Raw genomic sequence first — 19,889 nt, 5'->3', positions numbered from 1 at the left:
TTGATCGGACAATACGATCAAACTTTTCATGCCACTTCTTAGGCGCTTGCTTCAGACCATAAAGAGATTTTACCAACTTGCAAACTTTCTTTTCTTGGCCTGGAGAAATAAATCCTTCAGGTTGTTCCATATAAACTTCCTCCTCTAAGTCACCATTTAGAAACGCCGTTTTCACATCCATTTGATGAATAACTAAATGGTGAACTGAGGCAAGGGCAATCAACACACAAATTGAGGAGATACATGCCACTGGTGCATAAGTATCAAAATAATCAATACCATGCCCTCTGTTTAAAGCCTTTAGCAACTAATCTTGCTTTAAACTTATTTATGGAACCATCAAGATTTAACTTCTTCTTAAATATCCATCTACATCCTATAGGTTTAGCCCCAGGAGGTAAATCGGACAATACCCAAGTTTGGTTTGATAAGATATAATTCATTTCATCATTTATAGCTTCTTTCCAGAAACTAGAGTCTCTAAAATTCATAGCTTCAGAAAAGCTAATTGGAGCATTATCAATATTCAAAACAAACTTTGTAACGTCTGTTACTTCACTTCTATCACCTTCTATGAGATAAGTGATGAAGTCAGGACCAAATGAACGTTCAGTTCTAGCCCTCTTACCTCTCCTTGGTTCTAATTCAGGAGGTTCATGAGATTTTGGATGTTCATTCATATTAGTGTCAACAATGGTAGACTCAAAACTAGACAAATTTATGGGATCTACTAAATTATGATCATTAGCACTAGATCTCGTCAAATTCTCAAAAAATTCTACGTCTACAGATTCTATAATTTCAAAAGTGTCTAGATTTAAGAATCGATATGTCACACTATTATGCGAATAACCTATAAAAGCACACTTGTAGGCTCTAACACCTAATTTTGGTCTCTTAGGGTCTGGTTTCCTAACATATGCAAGGCAGCCCCAAACTTTTAATCTACTAAAATTAGGTTTTCTTTTAAACCAGAGTTCAAAGGGAGTCACATTTTTATTCTTTAAGGGAATCCTATTCAAAATATAACATGCTGATAATAATGCTTCACCCCATAAAGATAATGGTAAGTCAGAACTAATTAACATTGCATTGACCATCTCAATCATAGTCCTATTTTTCCTCTCTGCAATACCATTTTGCTGAGGAGTGTAAGGTGCAGTGACTTGGTGAACAATTCCATGTGTTTGACCGAATTTAATAAATTCATTTGGATAGTATTCACCACCTCTGTCAGATCTTAAAATTTTAATCTTAAGACCAAGTTGATTTTCAACTTCCGCTTTAAATATTATGAATTTTTCAAAGACCTCATCTTTACTTTTCATTAGATATACGTAAGTATATCTAGAACAATCGTCAATGAAGGTTACGTAATATTTGTTGCCACCTCTGGTTATGTGATTTTTTAAATCACCCACATCACTATGAATTATGTCAAGCAAATTAGAATTCCTAACAATAGATTTATGGGATTTTCGAAATATTTTAGCTTGAACAGAAACATGGCATTTAATTAGTAGTTGAATTTAAATCACAATTAGAAATTAAGCCTAATTTTTCCATATTTCTAAGAGAACCATAATTAACATGACCTAATCTACCATGCCATAAATTAACGGAATCAACAATGTAAACCGAAGAATTATTATTTATTAGATTCAACTTAATCATTCCGTTACAAGAGTACCCCTGACCAACAAACGTGCCCCTTTTAGACAATACAAATTTATCAGACTCATACACCATCTTAAACCCTTTCTTATTAAGACGGTCTCCCGATACAAGATTTTTAGTCACATCGGGCACATGATGGACATTTTGAAGAGTTAGAGTCTTCCCAGATGTAAAGAAGAGTTCCACAGTTCCTAATCTCATGAGTTTAGAACGAATATTATTGGCTCCTTTAATATCGTTTCCGTCACCGCCAACTTCGTAAGTCTTGAAAAGATTACGGTCATTGCAGACATGGATAGTAGCTCCTGTGTCGTACGACCAACCATTGTCGGCATCTACTGTATTGGCTTCAGAAACTGTGTCTATAAATTTTTCTTCGACCATGTTTGCTTGCCCTTTAAGATTTTTCTTTCTTGAGCGACAATCACGAGCATAATGGCCGGGTTTGTTACAATAGTAACAAATTACCTTCTTCTTGTCCTTTGGAGTTTGTTTCTTAAACTTTTTATCCTTCCTAGGCTTTAGAGAATCTTTCTCAGATTTCCCTTTTTCAACCACATTAGCCTTAGGTTGATAATCAGTTTGGGTCTCTTTTAATTCTCGAATACGAGAATCTTCTTCAATACGAAGGTGACGTTGTAAAGAATCTAATGAATAATTTTCTTCGTCATGCTTGAGTTTTTTCTTATAGTCGCTCCAAGATGGGGGTAGTCTAGAAATGATAACCCCCACCAGAAAAGCATCCATAAGAGAAATTCCAGCGTTTTTAAGATTGCTAACAATAAGTAAAAATTCATTAACTTGAAGCATAACAGACTTATTGTTAACCATCTTAAAATCCATAAAATTACCAATTAGAAATTTTTTATTACTTGCCTCTTCAATGCGGTATTTGCTGTCCAGTGCTTCCCATAATGCTTTGGCAGAATTAATTGAACGATGAGCATTGTAGATAGAAGTAGACAAAGAGTTCAGTATATGACCACGACAAAGAAAATCGTCTTCCTTTCGCTTCCTTCGTTTTTCCCTTAATTCAGTCGAGTCTTCAGGAGTCTCATCAGGAATTTTATCGACTACCCCTTCTATTATATAGAATAATTTAATAGAAGTCAGAAAGAACCGCAACTTTTCTTGCCACCTTGTAAAGTTTTCTCCATTAAAACTTTCAAGACGTGTGTAGTCTTGATTCATAACGCGAAGAGATTGAGTCAATGCTGTTGATGCTTCCATTTCAAAACTAAGCGAGAAATTTTTGTCTAAAAATTGTTAACAAGTTTGAAATGGAAAACCAGAAATATATGATGTTGTACACGAAACTTCAAAGCTCGATTATATCGATTCTTTTAGACAGAAATTCGCCCCTTCTGGTAAAACCACGAGTACACAACTGGAATGGAATTTTGCCTTCAGGATACGATGAAGTCTTTACAACTATCTCGGTGCAAAGTATGTACGCTTTGACCAAGATCAAGAACACGCCGAGAATTAATTAACTGATAATACCAAAAGAAATCAACACCGAAATCGCTAATTAACTTGATAGATAAACCCAAAACAACCTTTTCTGTTAATAAGTAAATGGGACATATGAAAGCAAGAGACAAAAAAGAAATTCACGTTGGATAAAAAAGGTTCTGTTTTTTTATATGTTGTGGGATGGTGAGCAAACCCTTTTATAAGGCATCAAGAGATGCCTTTTTAATGGATACACATCCATTCACATGGGATGTGTTTATTAATGGATACATCCATTCACATGGGATGTGTTTATTTGATGGAAACGTGCATCCATCAAGTGGGTATTATACCCATTCCTTGGTACTGTTTGAGGCTCCAAACATTTTAATTTAAATGTTGAAAAATTCCAACATATACATGTCAAAATACATACCTAAAAATCAAATATGCACAATAACTAACCTTATTTTTCTTCTTGGTAGACATTTTTTTCTCTTTGATTTGGTGTAAAGTGTAGACTCTAACCGTTTTGTACGAGGTCGCCCCTTACGCTTAACACAATGTGGATCAAGTAAAGTGTCTTTATTAACATTAGCACTTTAACTACTACCTAAATTAACTCCCGACATTGAGGGCGGAACACCCTCTTTAATCAGAGGTATAGATTTTTTTTCTCATTCTCAACCCACTCAATATATCATTCGCAACGCTGATCATCATCACACGATAAGGCGGTAAGTTCAGTAAATGCACGACATAGTCGATCATAAGTACGAAGATTTTCACTTAAATCCCAATCATCATATCCAATTGGGACCTTCATATGTGCTTTTGTAACATCATTTCTCCATCTACGAAGAATATATTGCTCTGTAATGAAGTCAACACCAAGATCCTGCAACACCATATAGAATGCCTACACAACATACCCGAACACTCGAACATAAAACAACTACAGTGTATACTACCATTTGTCTGATTGTAGTAAACCTTATACACCATTCTTTTCTTTTTACCATCTCCAATGACAATACCAGACCGTATGTCATGTACGGTATGCATGCCATCTTGATAATTATGTATGTCTTTGCAGTATAATAATTCAATCAACTCTTGCTGAAATACTTTGAATTTTTCAGTGGTTTACACTTGTTGGGTTTGTTTCTAAATGTTAAATCTAGTCACACATGGTGTCTTGTGTGCGTATGACCTAAAGTCCGCCTCTGCTTCTTTTTGAGCTTTATCTCTTAGTGCACGACTATATTGTTCAACAAATTGTGATAGAGTTGTTTTAGCATGAACATAACCATCAAAAAAGGCGTTCACACTTTTGCTTCGTTGTGTATTTGACATGCATGCCCAGAAATTAGTTTTAAGATAAATTTGAACCCAAAGGTGTCTTTCCTCGTATAATTTATTCAACCATTTGTGTTCATGTAAACCATACTTGTCAAGCATTTTTATCCACCCTTCTTCAAACTCTCTAAGGTCTTGTGAATCATACACTAAACACTGCAATGTAGAACTAATTTAATCTTTTTGTTTATTGCTACCAAATTTTATAGGCAACTTCTTCAGAATATGCCACAAACACCATCTATGTCTAGTGTTAGAAAAGACTTCCACAATGGCATTTTGCATTGCCTTACATTGATATGTGATTATTCCTTGAGGGTGAGAATCATCCATGCAAGCGAGCCAGGTCTGAAATAACCAAACAAATGTGTTTGTGTCCTCATTTGAAATGAGACTACATCCTAATAAGATCGTATGACCATGATGATTTACCCCGACAAATAGAGCAAAGGGCATTTCATACTTGTTAGAAAAGACTTCCACAATGGCATTTTGCATTGCCTTACATTGATATGTGATTATTCCTTGAGGGTGAGAACCATCCATGCAAGCGAGCCAGGTCTGAAATAACCAAACAAATGTGTTTGTGTCCTCATTTGAAATGAGACCACACATCCTAATAAGATCGTATGACCATGATGATTTACCCCGACAAATAGAGCAAAGGGCATTTCATACTTGTTAGTCAGGTAAGTCGTGTCAAATGCTACCACATCCCCAAATTCTTTATAAGCTTTTCTACTCTTCCTATCTGCCCAAAACACATTTTTCAACCTACCCTCTTCATCATGGTCCATACAATAGAAAAAATCTGCACTTTGCGATTGCATTTTCAAGAAATAACGTTGAAATGCAACTACATCACCTTTACCAAGGCGTAGTCGTCTAACTTGATCTTGGTAGTTTTGGCAATCTTTCCTCGTCGCAGTTAGGTTTTCATATCCATGGGCATCTTCACAATCGTGCGAAAATTCTTACATGGTCGAATTCCTGCTCTATCTCCTATTTTTAAATCTCTTTTTACTGATGGTTTGATGTTTCTATTTCATTTATAAAATCTAGATTTACTAGGACTGAGAGGGTGGTTGTGGTCAAGAAAAGACGACGTTACTTTCCATTTATCATCTCTTTCAAGCGTTATTCTAATCTTGACTTTACAACCTGTCTTGGATGAGGGTCTCGGTTCAAGCAATAAAAAAGCATATCTCGCAAAAAGTTCAAACACAATATGAAGATTATTGTGTATTGTTCATATCTTTAGTAGTTCTAATAATTCCAATTTGTTATATTTCAAACAATTGACATCGATTTCACTTTCTACACATTCTTCTTCTCTTTCACAATCATCTTCTTCACAATCGTTTTCAGAATCAATATCTTCCATAGAATCTAAACTATAGTGTATAGGAAGTCTTTCCATATATTCCTCAAACCAAACAATAAAAAATGATTAAAATATACACTAACCTTCAAATATGGAGAGAAGTGTGTGTGTCCAATAACTTGGTTGGGGATTGTTGAGGAAAACTCAATTTTTTAATGAATATTTCTTAAGGAAGCCACCGACAAGATCAAACTTCTCCACTAGGGTTTTTACTACAGAGAGATAAAAGTTCTTTTTGGAATTTAAAAGTTCTTTTTGGAATTTAAATCTCAACCATTGGTTTTCAATTGAAAATCAATGGTTGAGATTGACTTTGCTTTAACGGTGTGCTCCCTCTTCCGTTAAATTGACTCAGAACTCATGCAATTGAAAAGCATTTGGAAAGAGTGGGACTTAATTAAAGTTTTTTTTCCTTTTGTCCAAAGTAGAGGACGGTTCCAATACGGTTCAAATTGGGCGGTCTTTATAGACTTATTGATTGAATAATGACATGATTTAAATAATAGAAGAGAATTACTCTTGTTGAAAAAAAACTAAACCAAACTAAAAATTCCAGCCAAAGTCCGACGGACGGTAGTCATTAATGAGACTATTAATGAGACTACTGCCGCCGGGTAAGCCGCCGAGTAAGCGGAAGACTATGATTGACTAACTACTCCCAAGAAAGAAAAATTAGGCTCTTATACCATGTCAGAAAAGAGAATTATATTGAATTGCCTTGATGTCCTTAGCTATTATATAAGATCTTTATAAAGAGTTTTACAACAGACAAGTTTTAACAGTTGCACTATGTGGGGCTACATAACTATTTTACCAGATTTATTGTAGTATTAATTAACCAGCTCTTGACGATCGTGATGTTTTAAGAGAGTTCTAGTTTGATCAGTGATCCATGCTTCCACCAGCAGGAATATGGCAGTAATTAGGTCTCATCCTGCATAGAGAAAGCAAATTACTTGCCCTAGATCTGAAAAACTTCCTAGCTTGCTCATCATGGGCTATACCTCCTTGAATGATTTCTTGAGCCATTTCCCTCAATGCCTCACACCTACAATCTTCACTCACTTCTCTCATCTCTTGACAGCAACTCAATGGTATTTCACGTGTATACCTTCCTAAGAAAGCCCTACACCTCTCCATCTTCATTCCTTCCAATTCTTCTTCACACTTCTCCCTTGACTGACCTAGATTATTTTCTTCTTCCAGCCCAAGCTTTGAAGCTGCTGCAGCATTAATGGCAAAGATTACCACTAGGAGAGCCACAAAAACTTTTGCCATTATGTAACTAGCTAACGATGAATTTGAGAAGTTAAATTTACTGTTCTCAAGTAGCTGGAGTTGGTGATGACGATGGAGAAGGTGGTGGGTTGTAATTATAGTGGATTCTAGGGTTTGCATGTCTTGTACGTGGAGAGAAGATTAAGGGCATTTGGCATTAATTGTGGGGGTGGGTGGATGTTAAAGTTACCTGGTTGGTAGTTTTGTTTGCACTCTCCTGTCAAGATTCTCATCTACCCTCAGTTAATTATTTGATAAGGTTTGGTAAAATTATTTACTCCACAACACCATTTGGTTTTGTTAAATTACCAAGTCACACTTAGTTTGTTTTGTTGGTGTCACCTAACAAAAAGTATTATATTATGATTTTTTTGTTGGAAATATATATTGTAGGATAACTACAAACATAATTAGAGTTTCTAGTAGAAAAATTTACATCAAATCTATTTTTATACATAACTTTGATAGATTTTTATGGAAAAACAAAATAGGTCAATATTTTAGGGAAATTTATATAATAAATCAGAAGGAAAAACGCTGATTTGGGCAAACATTTATTTTTTTTAATAAGGATATTGTCTAGAACAATACTATGGGGGCGACTCTAGAAACAGTGGGCTATAATTTCGTCACATTTAATTGTACAATTGTTCGCGCCTTGGACATGGGATATACCCTAGTGAAAAAAAAAATCGGGAAAGAAAGTTATGGGTGGAAACAAAATTGTTTTGTCTTCACTAAACACTACCAATTTTTTATTGTTTTTTCTTCTTCCATCTTCCTTCCACTACCATTAACACCGACGACAATAACTCTGACCGTCATCTCTTTCTTCCTCTCTTTTTCTCTTCATATATCTATCTTTATCCCTCTTTCTTTTCTCTTCTCTCTCTCTCTTTTCTCCCTCTCTTTCCCTTTCATTCAACTCTCTCCTAAGTTCCAGCAAAGGCTCTTCTGAAAAACTAGCCTAGATTTAGACTCTAGATCCAGATGAAAGATTCCGACTAAAGGATCATTAACTTCACCGGAATTTAGAGAGTGAAGGATGGAGAATAGGAAAGGGACAGAGGAAAGAGAGAGACAGACATAGAGATAGGGGGAGAGAGAGAAGATGGGAAGACAATATAGTCATCGGTTGTCGCCGACCATCTCCAGCGGGCAAGTTTTTGTCGGCAACTTGTACGGTGCGAACCCTAAAACCTTTTTTGGGTTTTCCACCTTTTTCTTCGGAAACTTTTTTTGTTTCTTCATAACAATGACTTTTAGGGTGCGTCAGGTCAATTTTTTTTTTCTTTGATTTAATATTTTTGTCCAAAAAGAGAAGATGAACATATTCCTCGATGAAAAGAATCTCGTAACAAAAACTTGGAAATAGTATGATTTCAAGAAAATGATGAGTTATTTTGTTCCGTTAAGTAAATTTTTCCATACGTACGCAAATTTCGAAAATAAAAATGAATTAATTATTACGAAATTGCTTACTAATTAACTACTCGAAACTTGAAGGCATTTGATTTTTGTAGTTATTAAGTGAATTCCATTTTTGTAAATCCGAAACTTTAGGACGTATGTTGTTTCACTTAGGAAGTGACAATCACGTATATGTGGTGGCAAAGTAAGTGAAAAAGATTAAGCTTTAACTTGGGTAATTGAGTTTACCTCCTTAGATTTGCTAGTTTTGACAAAATACAAAGGTAGTGTTTGGCGTAAGTGAAATAATTGTGACTACCAAGAGATATAATGTGGAGTCAGGCGAAGTTGACTCTGGTCAGCGATGTCCATTGACCTCAGACGGTTTAGTTCCGGGTTGGACAAAACCGGGATAGAGCTAGTCGGCTGGAACTAGAGCTGGGAAAACGGTCTGAGAACCCGAGACCCGACCTTATACCCAAGAACTCAAGTTTTGAGAAGAAACCCCAAGGAATTTTTGTTTCAATTGGGAGGTCGATACCCGAGTGGCACTCAACCCGAAAGGCCTGAGACTTCTAATAGGCTCAGGCGTGTTATGGACACCCAACTCGTAAAATAATGCCCGCTCGATAGGTCCGATAGACCGTAACAGTCATTAGGTTGACTTACCCGATTCGCCCGAGTTTGAAAAAAAGAAGCCCGCTGACTCCCGAGCCCATTTGATTCCCACCCATTGCTGGAACGGAATAGACTAGATCTAGTCGTTTTTTTGTTCCAGAAATATTTTTTCTTTCTGTTTTTAAAAAAGTTTCAGACCTATTTTGCGTCTAAAAAAGTTGAAAAAAAAATGGAAAAATAAAATATTAAAGTAGAACTGACCTTTGCTTAGGAGGAAGTCTTTGGTTCATCTTTGATGAGTAGGAATAGAAATACAAGAAAATGAAGTCTTCTCTAATACGTTGTTGAAGGAAATAGCGGAAGCAAAAAAAAAATCGATGATACGGGATTTGATAAATCCTCTCATCTCATGAGAATCACAAGATTATCTTGGAAAAAGATATGGACAAAGTGATTTACAGATTACTTAATCACAACGACAAAAAAAATCATCGAAAAATTGCGGAAGCTTAAATCAGGATTAACAACCTGCTCAGATACCATGTTATAATTGACGATTATGTGATAATCGAAGATAGACAATGAAATAAATGACACGATAATATAACATGGTTCGGTCGAATAATTATGACCCACGGAGAAATAATCATTTCATTAATATTCACCGCAACTCGTGGGTTTGATCGGTCACATTGGTCAAACATAACTCGATAATATAATTCCTAGAACTCATCTCTTATTTATAGAGGAATTTATAGTTTAGGGTTCCTAGCTAGTTTCTCTTAACTAAAATAGGAAATAATATAATCTTTAACTAAAGAAAATGACAAGAGATCCTAAATACACGAAACTAAATATTTCTGGATTATCATATATCTTTGACTCTTCTTGATCGCCGGATATCTTCATCTCGATCAGTGTCATATCTTTTACATCTTCCATATCTTTTATACTAGTAGTCACCACAACTATATACCTCCCATATCTCAATAGATTCTATGTCATTTTAAAAGAAAATCCTTGGTATTGAAGTGAAGCAAATGGAAAATGGTATAATTATTTCTCAAAGTGGATATGCTAAGGAAGTTTCTTAAAGATTTAAAATGGAGTCATGTAACCCGGTAAACACCCCTCTTAAAAGTGGAGTAGAATTGAGAAAATGCACGAGAAGAAACGATGTGCATCCTACATATTTCAAAGGTTTGATTGGCAGTCTACGTTATCTTACATGTCCAAAACCAGACATTCTTTATGGAGTTTGGCTAGTGAGTAGGTACATGGAGACACCAGATGAATCTTATCTTAATGTTGCAAAGAGGCTCCTTCGATATATTAAGGTACGCTCAATGATGATTTATTTTTCTCTTGTGCACTAGATTTTAAGCTTATTGGTTATTCCGATAGTGATTGGGGTAGAGACTTGGATGAAAGAAAGAGTACATCAGGGTGAGTACATCAGGGTTTTATTTTTCATGGTTATACGACATTTACTTGGTATTCTAAGAAACAACCTATTGTGACGTTATCTACTTGTGAAGCGGACTATGTAGCCGCTAGCTCTATGGTTTGTCATGCCATTTACTTAAGAAATATGTTGAAGCATCTTCAATGTCCTCAAGTTGGTCCAATCGAAGTGTTTCTTGATAACAAATCGGCTATTGCTCTATCGAAGAATCTCGTTGGTCATGAAAGAAGCAAGCACATCGATACACATTATCATTTTATTCTTGAACATGTTAAAGAAGGTGATGTTGAAGTGATGTATTGCAAATCTCAAGTTCAAATAACGGATATATTTACGGAGCCTTTGAAGCATGATGTCTTTGCAAGATTGAAGTGGATGTTAGGTATGAGAAGTTACGGCAATTTGGTTTTATGGGGGATGTTAGGAGTTGAGCCTAAACCAAAATTAAGGTTCTACTGGGCTTGGGCCTGGTTTGAGTTTTTGTCCAATATGAAAGAAAAGGGTTAGACAGTGAAGATGGTTTTAATCGAAAAGTTCAGTAGGTTTTCTAAGTGAGTGTTCTTGGTGGCTTCTTTGAAAGGATTTTTGTTATTTTAGAGAGAGAAACTAATAGAACAAGTTTCTTGAGTTTAATGGTGGATTTTGTGCATTTCCAAAGGTACGTAGTTATTTGAAATATGATAAAGAACAAGAAAATCCAGAAATACTCTAGACATACATCCTATGTGGCTTGACGTGATTCTTTGCTAATGAATTAGATTCATCAAAAACACGACTCACAACCCACATAGAATGTATGTCTAGGGTACGTTTGGATTTTCTCGTTCTCTATCATTTCTCTAGTTATTTTTGGAAGTTTAACTTTGTTATTGAGAAGAGATTTGAGCACATATTTTTAATCCAAGTATGATGAGATTTAGTTCATTGATATTATTGGGCCTCATATATTGCCTGTGGTTTTTGTGGTTATATCTTTTAACATCAAACAACACCATTTTCCCTCGTTGATTGATAGTATTGGGCCTCATAATTTGAGAATGATTGTCGGGAATAGTGATTATCAAATTATCACATACAAGGTCCCATATTTTTTTTTCGCACCATGCCTCCTAATTTTCAGCCACACCACTGATCGAATCTGGTGTTGTGGACAAACCACTTCCTTGGATGATTTCACATTCCTTGGATGATTTCACAAGATAAACTCTGAAGGGTCTTTTTGGACTTCCCGAAAAGCTTTCTGGAAACACTTAATGCAACTTTCCGACCCATTTTTATTTATGCAATTGGGTTCAATATCCTCTTTACAAATAGATCATGGCATCATGTGATTTATTAACATATCACAAAATCTTTAACACAATGTATTCTGTAATATAGCTATAACAATATGTATATAAAAAGTTCCTCAAATTGCAGTGGCATGGCTGATAATTCGGGGGCCCGACGCGACAAAAAATTGGGAACCCTTTCTCCGATATCATTAAAGCGTAAATTTCTATTTTAAATGTAACATTTTTAGCAAAAATAAAAAAGTACTACGTTAGAAAACATTTTCTTTCCTCACATGAATCTAAGTTGTGTATTTTTTTGTCCGAAAATTTTATTTAAACAAGAACCAAACGCATCGAAGTAGACTTATATTCTATGAATGAAACAAGTATTACACTTCACAATTAGTCTTTTAGCTCTACAACTAACCTAAATCTACTGGAACAAAACAGAATAAACCTAAATCGACTTGAATATCTACTATTAATAGTTTGAGATAACAAGAATTCAGAAAATAAACAAAAAAAAAACAAAGGCAAGGGAGAGTTTTGAACTTGTGACCTTGTAAGTTGCTTACCAACTAAGCTGCCCATCTTTTTTGAAACATTTTACATTGTGTCTAGCTATTAGACTTGTTTCGAAATTTAGGGACCCCTCGGACAAAGAAAACATGTCGTAGTTTGAGGAGGTGTCGAACCCCCTCAAACACGCCCTGTCAAATTGATTGAATTCAACTTTTTCAAAAAATAATTTCTATCTCTCAAATTTTGGGTTTTATAATTATCCTCCCTAATAATAATCTAACATTTTGTGTAGATTTAGCAAGTTCTTTTTGGGTTGATTACGGGCCGAAAGTCAACAGTTGGTAGCCTAAGTGGTTCCAAGGTGTTGACATAAACTCCAGAAAGCCCTGGAGGTCCCAGGTTCGAATCCCAGAGAAGGTGGAATCTTTGGTTATTTGAATTGGGATTATTAGGGTGTAAATAATGTTGTTGGCCTTTAGGGCATATTCTAGTTGGGCTATAGGCCCGGTCCTGTTAGTGTTTGAGTGGGCGGTTATCGAGCTTATCACATCTATGATGTATCAAGTGCCAAATGTAACGACATACGTAGATCGTAGTCGACTTCCAAAAAAAAAAAAAAAAATTACGGGCCGAAAAGGTATGTGGCGGGCCCAATTAAACATATCTTTTCTCTCTTTTCATGCCTGACCAATTGAAGCTTGCCGCTTCACGGCCCATGGTCAGCCCCAAAAATCAGGTCATCGAATTTGCTTCATGAAGAAAACACAAAATGTCACTTGACCCCTCTAATTTATTTATAAACACATCACGAACTACAAAAACACAGAAAAAAAACCCTAATAATCAGTAAAGAACACACGACCATGCGTTCTCTTACAATTCTGATTTATTGTAGTATTAATTAACCGGTTCTTGTACGATCGCGATGCTTTAAGAGAGTTCTAGTTTGATTAGTGATCCATGCTTCCACCAGCAGGAATATGGCAGTAATTAGGTCTCATCCTGCATAGAGAAAGCAAATTACTTGCCCTAGATCTGACAAACTTCCTAGCTTTCTCATCTTGGGCTCTACCTCCTTCAATGATTTCTTGAGCCATTTCCCTCAATGCCTCACACCTACAATCTTCACTCACTTCTCTCATCTCTTCACAGCAATCCAGTGGTATTTCACGTGTAGGCCTTCCTAAGAAAGCCCTACACATCTCCATCTTCATTCCTTCCAATTCTTCTTCACACTTCTCCCTTGACTGACCTAGATTATTTTCCTCGTCCAACCCTAGCTTTGAAGCTGCTGCAGCATTAATGGCAAAGATTACCACTAGGAGAGCTACCAAAACTTTTGCCATTATGTAACTAGCTAAGGATGAATTTGAGAAGTTGGTGATGACGATGGAGAAGGTGGTGGGTTGTAGTTATAGTGGATTCTAGGGTTTGCATGTCAAGTACCTGGAGAGAGGATTAAGGGCATTTGGCATTAACTGTGGGTGTGGGTTGATGTTAAAGTTACCTGGTTGGTAGTTTTGTTTGCACTCTCCTGTGAAGATTCTCATCTACCCTCACTTCATCATTTGATAAGGTTTGGTAAATTATTTACTCCAAAACACCATTTTTTTTGGAAATTTTTAGCGAAAAACCCACAGACCCAAACAGAAAATTAGGCCCACTCAAAAATAATATTATAAAGAAAACCGTTTTGTACCATTTTTAAATGTTGACAAGAAATATTAATATGTTGTTAACAAGACAGTCTTATGTTTCTCATAATCTCCTTTTTATGCTTCTATGTTGTTATAAATGGTTGACGACATATATAATTTTGTTGTTACAAACTGTTGACAACATATGTTGTTAACAAGACAGTCTTATGTTTCTCGGAACCAACACCAATTCATGATCACGAACTTCTACGGCTGCCCATATAAAACGAATAAAATGAGATCTTGGGACGAATTAAAAAACCATACTCTTGACCATAACAACCCGTGAGTGGTTATAGGAGACTTAAACAGTATCCTACACCGTTCGGAAAAGGTTGGAGGTAAGGAGGCCCACCCGACCCACTCGGTGAAAATTAAACAAGCTATTAATGAGTTGGGCCTTCATGATATCGGTTATACTGCCACTTTCACCTGGTCTAACAAGAAGTTTACCGGCACCTTAATCCAAGAGAGACTTGACCGAGCCTTGACTAATCATCAATGGCTTCTGGACTTTCCTGCTTCTCTTCTTACTCATGTGTCGGGCATTAGCTCATACCACAAACCCATTCTTCTCACCACCAAAACCAACTCTACCATTGGTCACAAACCTTTCAAATTTACCCGCGCTTTATTGTCCCACCTTAAGTGCGCTCGATTCATCAACAACAACTGTATCAATACCCAGACCTAAATACAATCCAAACTCAACTCGCTAGCTATTCAGCTTTCCGAATAGAATAAGTCTGTTTTTGGGCACCTCGATACTAAAATCAAGCAGCTCACCAAAACTATCCAAAATGTAAATGATCTATACCTACTAGGTGATCTACTCCCAACTGAAGGAACTCTTACATCAGCAAGAGAGCCTCTGGAAAGAGAAGTCTCATAATGCTACCATCAACTTGGGTGATTGCAATACCAAATACTTTCACTCCAAAGCAAGCAATAGAAGTAGGAAAACCATATCAGCTCCATCAAAAGAGATGATAACACTTGGACTAATGATACGACTGGAATAGCAAAATATCTTCTCCTCCCACCTCATAAATTTCTCTACTTCTGCGGGTACCAACATCCCGGAAGATCTCTTAAACATGTTCCCTAACCATCAGTAGTGCCCAAAACTTATCCCTCACGTAAATCATTCCGAGGAGGAAATCAAAAATGCAGTCTTGCCCCTGAAACCGGAGGCGACTCTCGGTCAGAATGGATACCTCTCCTTTTTCTACCAATCCAAATGGGATACGGTTCAGAAAGATATTTTCACCATGGTTACCAATTTCTTCCACACCGCTCATCTCCCTTTCCTCTCTAACCATACTCACATCTGTCTTATCCCTAAATCTACTCAAACACCGGCTGATTTCAGACCTATTAGTCTTCTCAACACTACTTACAAAATTATCACCGAAATTCTGGCAAATCGTCTGAAAAAGCATATGCCTGAACTTATCTCTCCTTTTCAAGCTGCTTATGTTCCGGGCAGGCAGATTACGGATAACATCATAATTAGTCAAGAACTGGTCCATTCCTTCAATAAGCTTCGGGGATGCAAAAGCTATTTCGGACTTAAACTCGACATGTCCAAAGCCTTTGATCGCGTCGAGTAGAACTTCCTAGAGAGCATTATGGCTAAGATAGGCTTCTCTAATCACGGGATCAACTCATTCACTCTTGTCTGACTTCCTCTTCGATGGTTGTTCTTATCAACGGTCGTCCGGGTATGACTTTTGAGGTTAGCAGCGGTATAAGACAAGGAAACCCCTTATCACCTTATCATTCGCTCTCTTTTCCTCTGATTTCAGGTGGAACCCTGAACAGGATTTCAGCATTTCAGACCCTCAATCAAGGGTTCAAAATCTACTAGGAGGATTTCACCAAAACCCAGAAAGACCAAAAGAGAAAAGGAAGTGGTTATGATGGTTGGTGCTTGGTGTTTAGTGGTGATGGACAGATGGTGATGGAAATAGTTTGGAGAAAAGAAAAAAGATTGATGAATTTTAAAACGACTGCCCCTAAATATATTTGTCCACATAAAATATCATAATTTAAATAGTTGGGGCATCCCGTGGGCTAGCATGTGGGTTACGCCAACTTCATAGCCGATGTACTGCTCGAGCTATATCCCTTGAGCCCAGTTGTTTTATTTCTCTAAACTCTCTGATTTCATTAGTTTTATCATTTAAAATATTGACTTGACAGTTAAATTACATTTATATCATATTTGATCATTTAAAATATCATTTTAAATGTATTTGACCTTCGAAATCACGTTGATATATTGGACAAACTAAAACACAATGTTGATCAAAGTGGACTCTGATCCTCATTATTTTGTGATACAAAGGAATTGTTCGAGTTATTGAATGTATAAATAAAAACCATGGGGCTGTGGGTGTGTCACTAAAGAGGTCTAGGCTCGAGCTGCGCCATGATATTTGTTTCACCTAAAGGCCTAGCCCGACAAGTTTTTTTTTTTTTGTTGAACTATCCTTACATTAATTAGAATAAACGTTATTACAATATTTATCAACTAAAATACAAGGAACATTTTTCTATTTTTTGCTTCTATTCTTCTTTCTTGCCCATTTTGCTAACTTGTCTGTTTGCGAGTTGATTTCTCTTCTGGTGTATTTGAATTGAACTATTTCGACCTCTTCTGGTTTCTCGAATTCTTCGGATATGGATCAGCGATTGCCAATGCACTGTATGCCTTCTATTATGGATATGCTTGATGAGATTCATGTTGTCGCTTTCTATAATTATTGACTTGTAATTCTGTTCTTTCGACCATTCCATGCCATGTAAGATAGTCATAGCTTCACTTTCTTCACTATTTCTTGCCCTTGAGGATTTCACTTGAGCTTCTATAAATTTGGATTCTGCCTTATGTGCGATTAAGCTAATTCCAGTATTGGATGTTATATTAATAAAGGATGCATCAACATTTATCTTAATGAAAGGGTTTGTAGGCGGTTGCCATTTTCCATGGGGTTTTTGTTTATTTTCCTCCGGTTTTTTGTTGGATTTTGGAAATGTTTTGATCATTATAATGATTTTATTAAGGTCATTTATCTCATGCTGGAAACAGTGGTCACATCTCACTTTCCATAATATCCAAAGAATGCTCACAAAATGAATATCATCACTAGTGTAACATTGTTGGGTATTGTCTTGCCACGAGAAGATCCAATCAGAAATTGATGTGATGTTCTCAGATATAATATTAAAACTAAACCAAACATTTTTTGCCATTGCACAGTGTAACAGTGCATGCTCATTGGTTTCAATATTCATGCAATTTGGGCAAGTGATGTTATTGTCAATGTATTTTCCTATTCTCTCCCTCACCGGGAGAGCTTTAGTACAGATTTTCCAAATGAATATTTTTATTCGCGGAATAGTAGGAAGAGACCAGATGAAATTCAAATTAGGCGAATTTGGAGTGTGGGTGTTATTGTAAGTGTTCAGATGTTTGTACATAGATTTAATTGTGAAGTTTCCGGATTTGGTTAGCCTCCATTTGAGCTGATCTTTACCTACGCTATTCACAGGGAAAGCCTTGATCAAATTTTGAGTCGGAACATCAAAATTGGCGTGGAGAACCTCATTGTTCCAGTTGTTATCCGTAATAAGTTGGGCCACCTTTGTCAGACTAGAATGATTATTGTTCGGAACAGCTCCATTAAATTCAAGGATCCAATTATCATCCCAAATGTTGATATCCTTACCAGAGTGCACTTCCCAAGTGGCAAGATCATTAATGAGATTGTAGTGCTTTCTGATCGTTTTCCAACTCCAAGAATGATGAGGTTTCGCTGGACCAAGTTTATTTGTGTGAGGGAAGTATTTAGCTTTGAGGAATTTAGCCCACAGAGCATCTGGTTCAGTTTTGAGCCTCGAGGCAAGTTTAGAGAGCAAGGCTGTGTTGTCCAGCTCTGGCAAGTGGATCCCTAAGCCTCCGAGATTCTTCGGCAGGCAGATATATGACCAGGCTTTGGTGCATATACCTTTCGACTTACCCACCAGAAAGTCCTTTGAACGGACTTGATGCGTTTGTTCACTCCTTTGGGGATAGCGAAGCACTGCATCTGGTATCGGGGTACGGCTGCTGCAATGGCCGAGATGACCACTGTGCGACCAGCTTGGGAGAGAAAGGTGTGATTCTATTTATTGAGCTTATTCTTGATGTGATCGAGGATATCATTGAAAACTTTGGTTTTTTGAGCTCCAATAAATAGTTGAGCACCCAGGTATTTCTCAAAAGTGGAAGCATATTTGACTTTGAGAGTACGCATGATAAGGCGTTTGAATTTAGGATGAGACTTCTTAGAGTAGAAGATATTGAATTTGGTATTGTTAATCATTTGCCCCGAGGTCTCACAGAATTCTTTGAGGATATTCTTAAGATTGTGAATGTTATCGATAGTGTTCCGGCCGAAAATAATGCAGTCGTCGGCGAAGAGAAGATGGGAAATCTCAAGATCAGAGTTGTTAGTAGGAAATCCCAAGAATCCGTTGTGACTGTTATTCGACATCAGCTTACGGCTACGGCCTTCCATGGCAATCGTGAAGAGAAAAAGGGAGAGCGGATCGCCTTGTCTAATACCTCTGGAGGGGTAGAAAACCTTACCCGGCCGACCATTAACAAGAACTGACATCGAGGAAGAAGAGATGCACGTATGAATCATCTTAATCCAATGCTCGTCATAGCCCAAACGTCTCATGATGTCAGTAAGAAACTTCCATTCAATTCTGTCAAAAGCCTTTGACATGTCTAACTTAAGACCAAAGTATCCCATCGCTCCTTTCATCTTCTTGAAAGAGTTGATGATTTCTTGACCCATGATGATGTTGTCGGTAATTTGTCTGCCAGGGACATAAGCTGCTTGGAACGGAGTGATGATGGGGTTCAAAGTGTGTTTAAGTTTGTCAGCCAACATCTTGGTGATGATTTTATAGGTAGTCTTGAGAAGGTTGATGGGATGGTAGTCAGCAGGGGTTTGAGGAATGGGGGTTTTAGGAATTAGACAAATGTGTGTATGGTTAATCTCAGGGGGGAGGTAGGCTGTCTTGAAGAAGTTCTGAACCAGATCGTAGATATCAGCACCAATCGTTTCCCAGTTTGATTGGAAGAAAAAAGGGGGGGTAGCCATCCAGACCCGGGGCTGCCTCCTTCTTAAGACTCTGGATAGCTTGATCTATTTCTTCTTTACTAGGGATGGCTAGCAGGTCTTGATTTTGCTCATAAGTAATCACCGCGGTGAAAAGGTTGAGAGTAGTCGGGTCTTCTTTGGGATTGATAGAGGTGTTGATGTCGAGGAAATGAGAAGTGAGGGTGTTTTGGATATCCTTAATGTCTTCCTTCTATTCTCCATTTTTATCTTTAATGGCGCTGATCTTGTTAGTTCTGTTGCGTTGAATAGCTTGGGAATGAAAATACTTGGTGTTTTTATCTCCTAACGCAATAAAGTTATTCCTCGATTTTTTTTTCCATAGGCTTTCTTGTTGGGTGTAAAGATCTTCAAGCTTGATATTTAGGCGGATGTGTTCCTCTTTGGTGGCACTATTCTGGAGTTTCTTAATGATCTGGTTGATATTATTCTCAATGTTACCGAAAATCATTTTGTTCCAGGTTGTGAGCTTTTTGCTAAGCTTCTTGAGATCTTGCTGGATATTGTTAGGGTTCAGGTTTTTTTGATGTTAGTCCAATTTTCAGCAATAAAACTGTGGCAGTCTGGGTGGGT

General features: G+C 36.9%; 3 protein-coding genes across 3 annotated transcripts; all 3 read right to left on the bottom strand.

Annotated features, from left to right (window-relative positions):
- Positions 1–3,832: 3,832 nt before the first annotated feature.
- LOC147549599 (protein FAR1-RELATED SEQUENCE 4-like) lies at positions 3,833–5,911 on the bottom strand. The gene is made up of 4 exons (XM_086668348.1): positions 5,788–5,911; positions 5,139–5,443; positions 4,924–5,052; positions 3,833–4,051 (listed from the first exon to the last, which is right to left on the bottom strand). Exons 1-4 carry the CDS (start codon positions 5,909–5,911, stop codon positions 3,833–3,835), a joined length of 777 nt encoding a protein of 258 aa, XP_086524474.1.
- Positions 5,912–6,757: 846 nt separating this feature from the next.
- Positions 6,758–7,153, bottom strand: LOC147549598 (2S albumin-like cysteine protease inhibitor). The gene has a single exon (XM_086668347.1). The coding sequence runs from the start codon at positions 7,151–7,153 to the stop codon at positions 6,758–6,760; it is 396 nt and encodes a 131-aa protein (XP_086524473.1).
- A 6,239-nt stretch (positions 7,154–13,392) lies between these two features.
- LOC147549597 (2S albumin-like cysteine protease inhibitor) lies at positions 13,393–13,788 on the bottom strand. Its single transcript, XM_086668346.1, has one exon. It carries the CDS (start codon positions 13,786–13,788, stop codon positions 13,393–13,395), a length of 396 nt encoding a protein of 131 aa, XP_086524472.1.
- Positions 13,789–19,889: the final 6,101 nt, after the last annotated feature.

This window comes from Eschscholzia californica, unplaced genomic scaffold (genome assembly GCF_041429995.1).
Source record: "Eschscholzia californica isolate CP2 unplaced genomic scaffold, dmEscCali1.0.p SCAF_3, whole genome shotgun sequence".
Classification (NCBI taxonomy): domain Eukaryota; kingdom Viridiplantae; phylum Streptophyta; class Magnoliopsida; order Ranunculales; family Papaveraceae; genus Eschscholzia; species Eschscholzia californica.
This window is presented reverse-complemented; position numbering and strand designations above follow the sequence as displayed.

Bases quoted from the DNA above. Each gene is read 5' to 3' on its own strand.
- LOC147549599 (XM_086668348.1), bottom strand. From the start codon at position 5,911: ATGGAAAGACTTCCTATACACTATAGTTTAGATTCTATGGAAGATATT. The intron at 5,053-5,138 runs GTAAATCATCAT...TGGTTATTTCAG, and splicing joins CCTTTGCTCTATTTGTCGGG to ACCTGGCTCGCTTGCATGGA. The intron at 4,052-4,923 runs GTAAATCATCAT...TATGTTGTGTAG, and splicing joins CCTTTGCTCTATTTGTCGGG to GCATTCTATATGGTGTTGCA.
- LOC147549598 (XM_086668347.1), bottom strand. From the start codon at position 7,153: ATGGCAAAAGTTTTTGTGGCTCTCCTAGTGGTAATCTTTGCCATTAAT.
- LOC147549597 (XM_086668346.1), bottom strand. From the start codon at position 13,788: ATGGCAAAAGTTTTGGTAGCTCTCCTAGTGGTAATCTTTGCCATTAAT.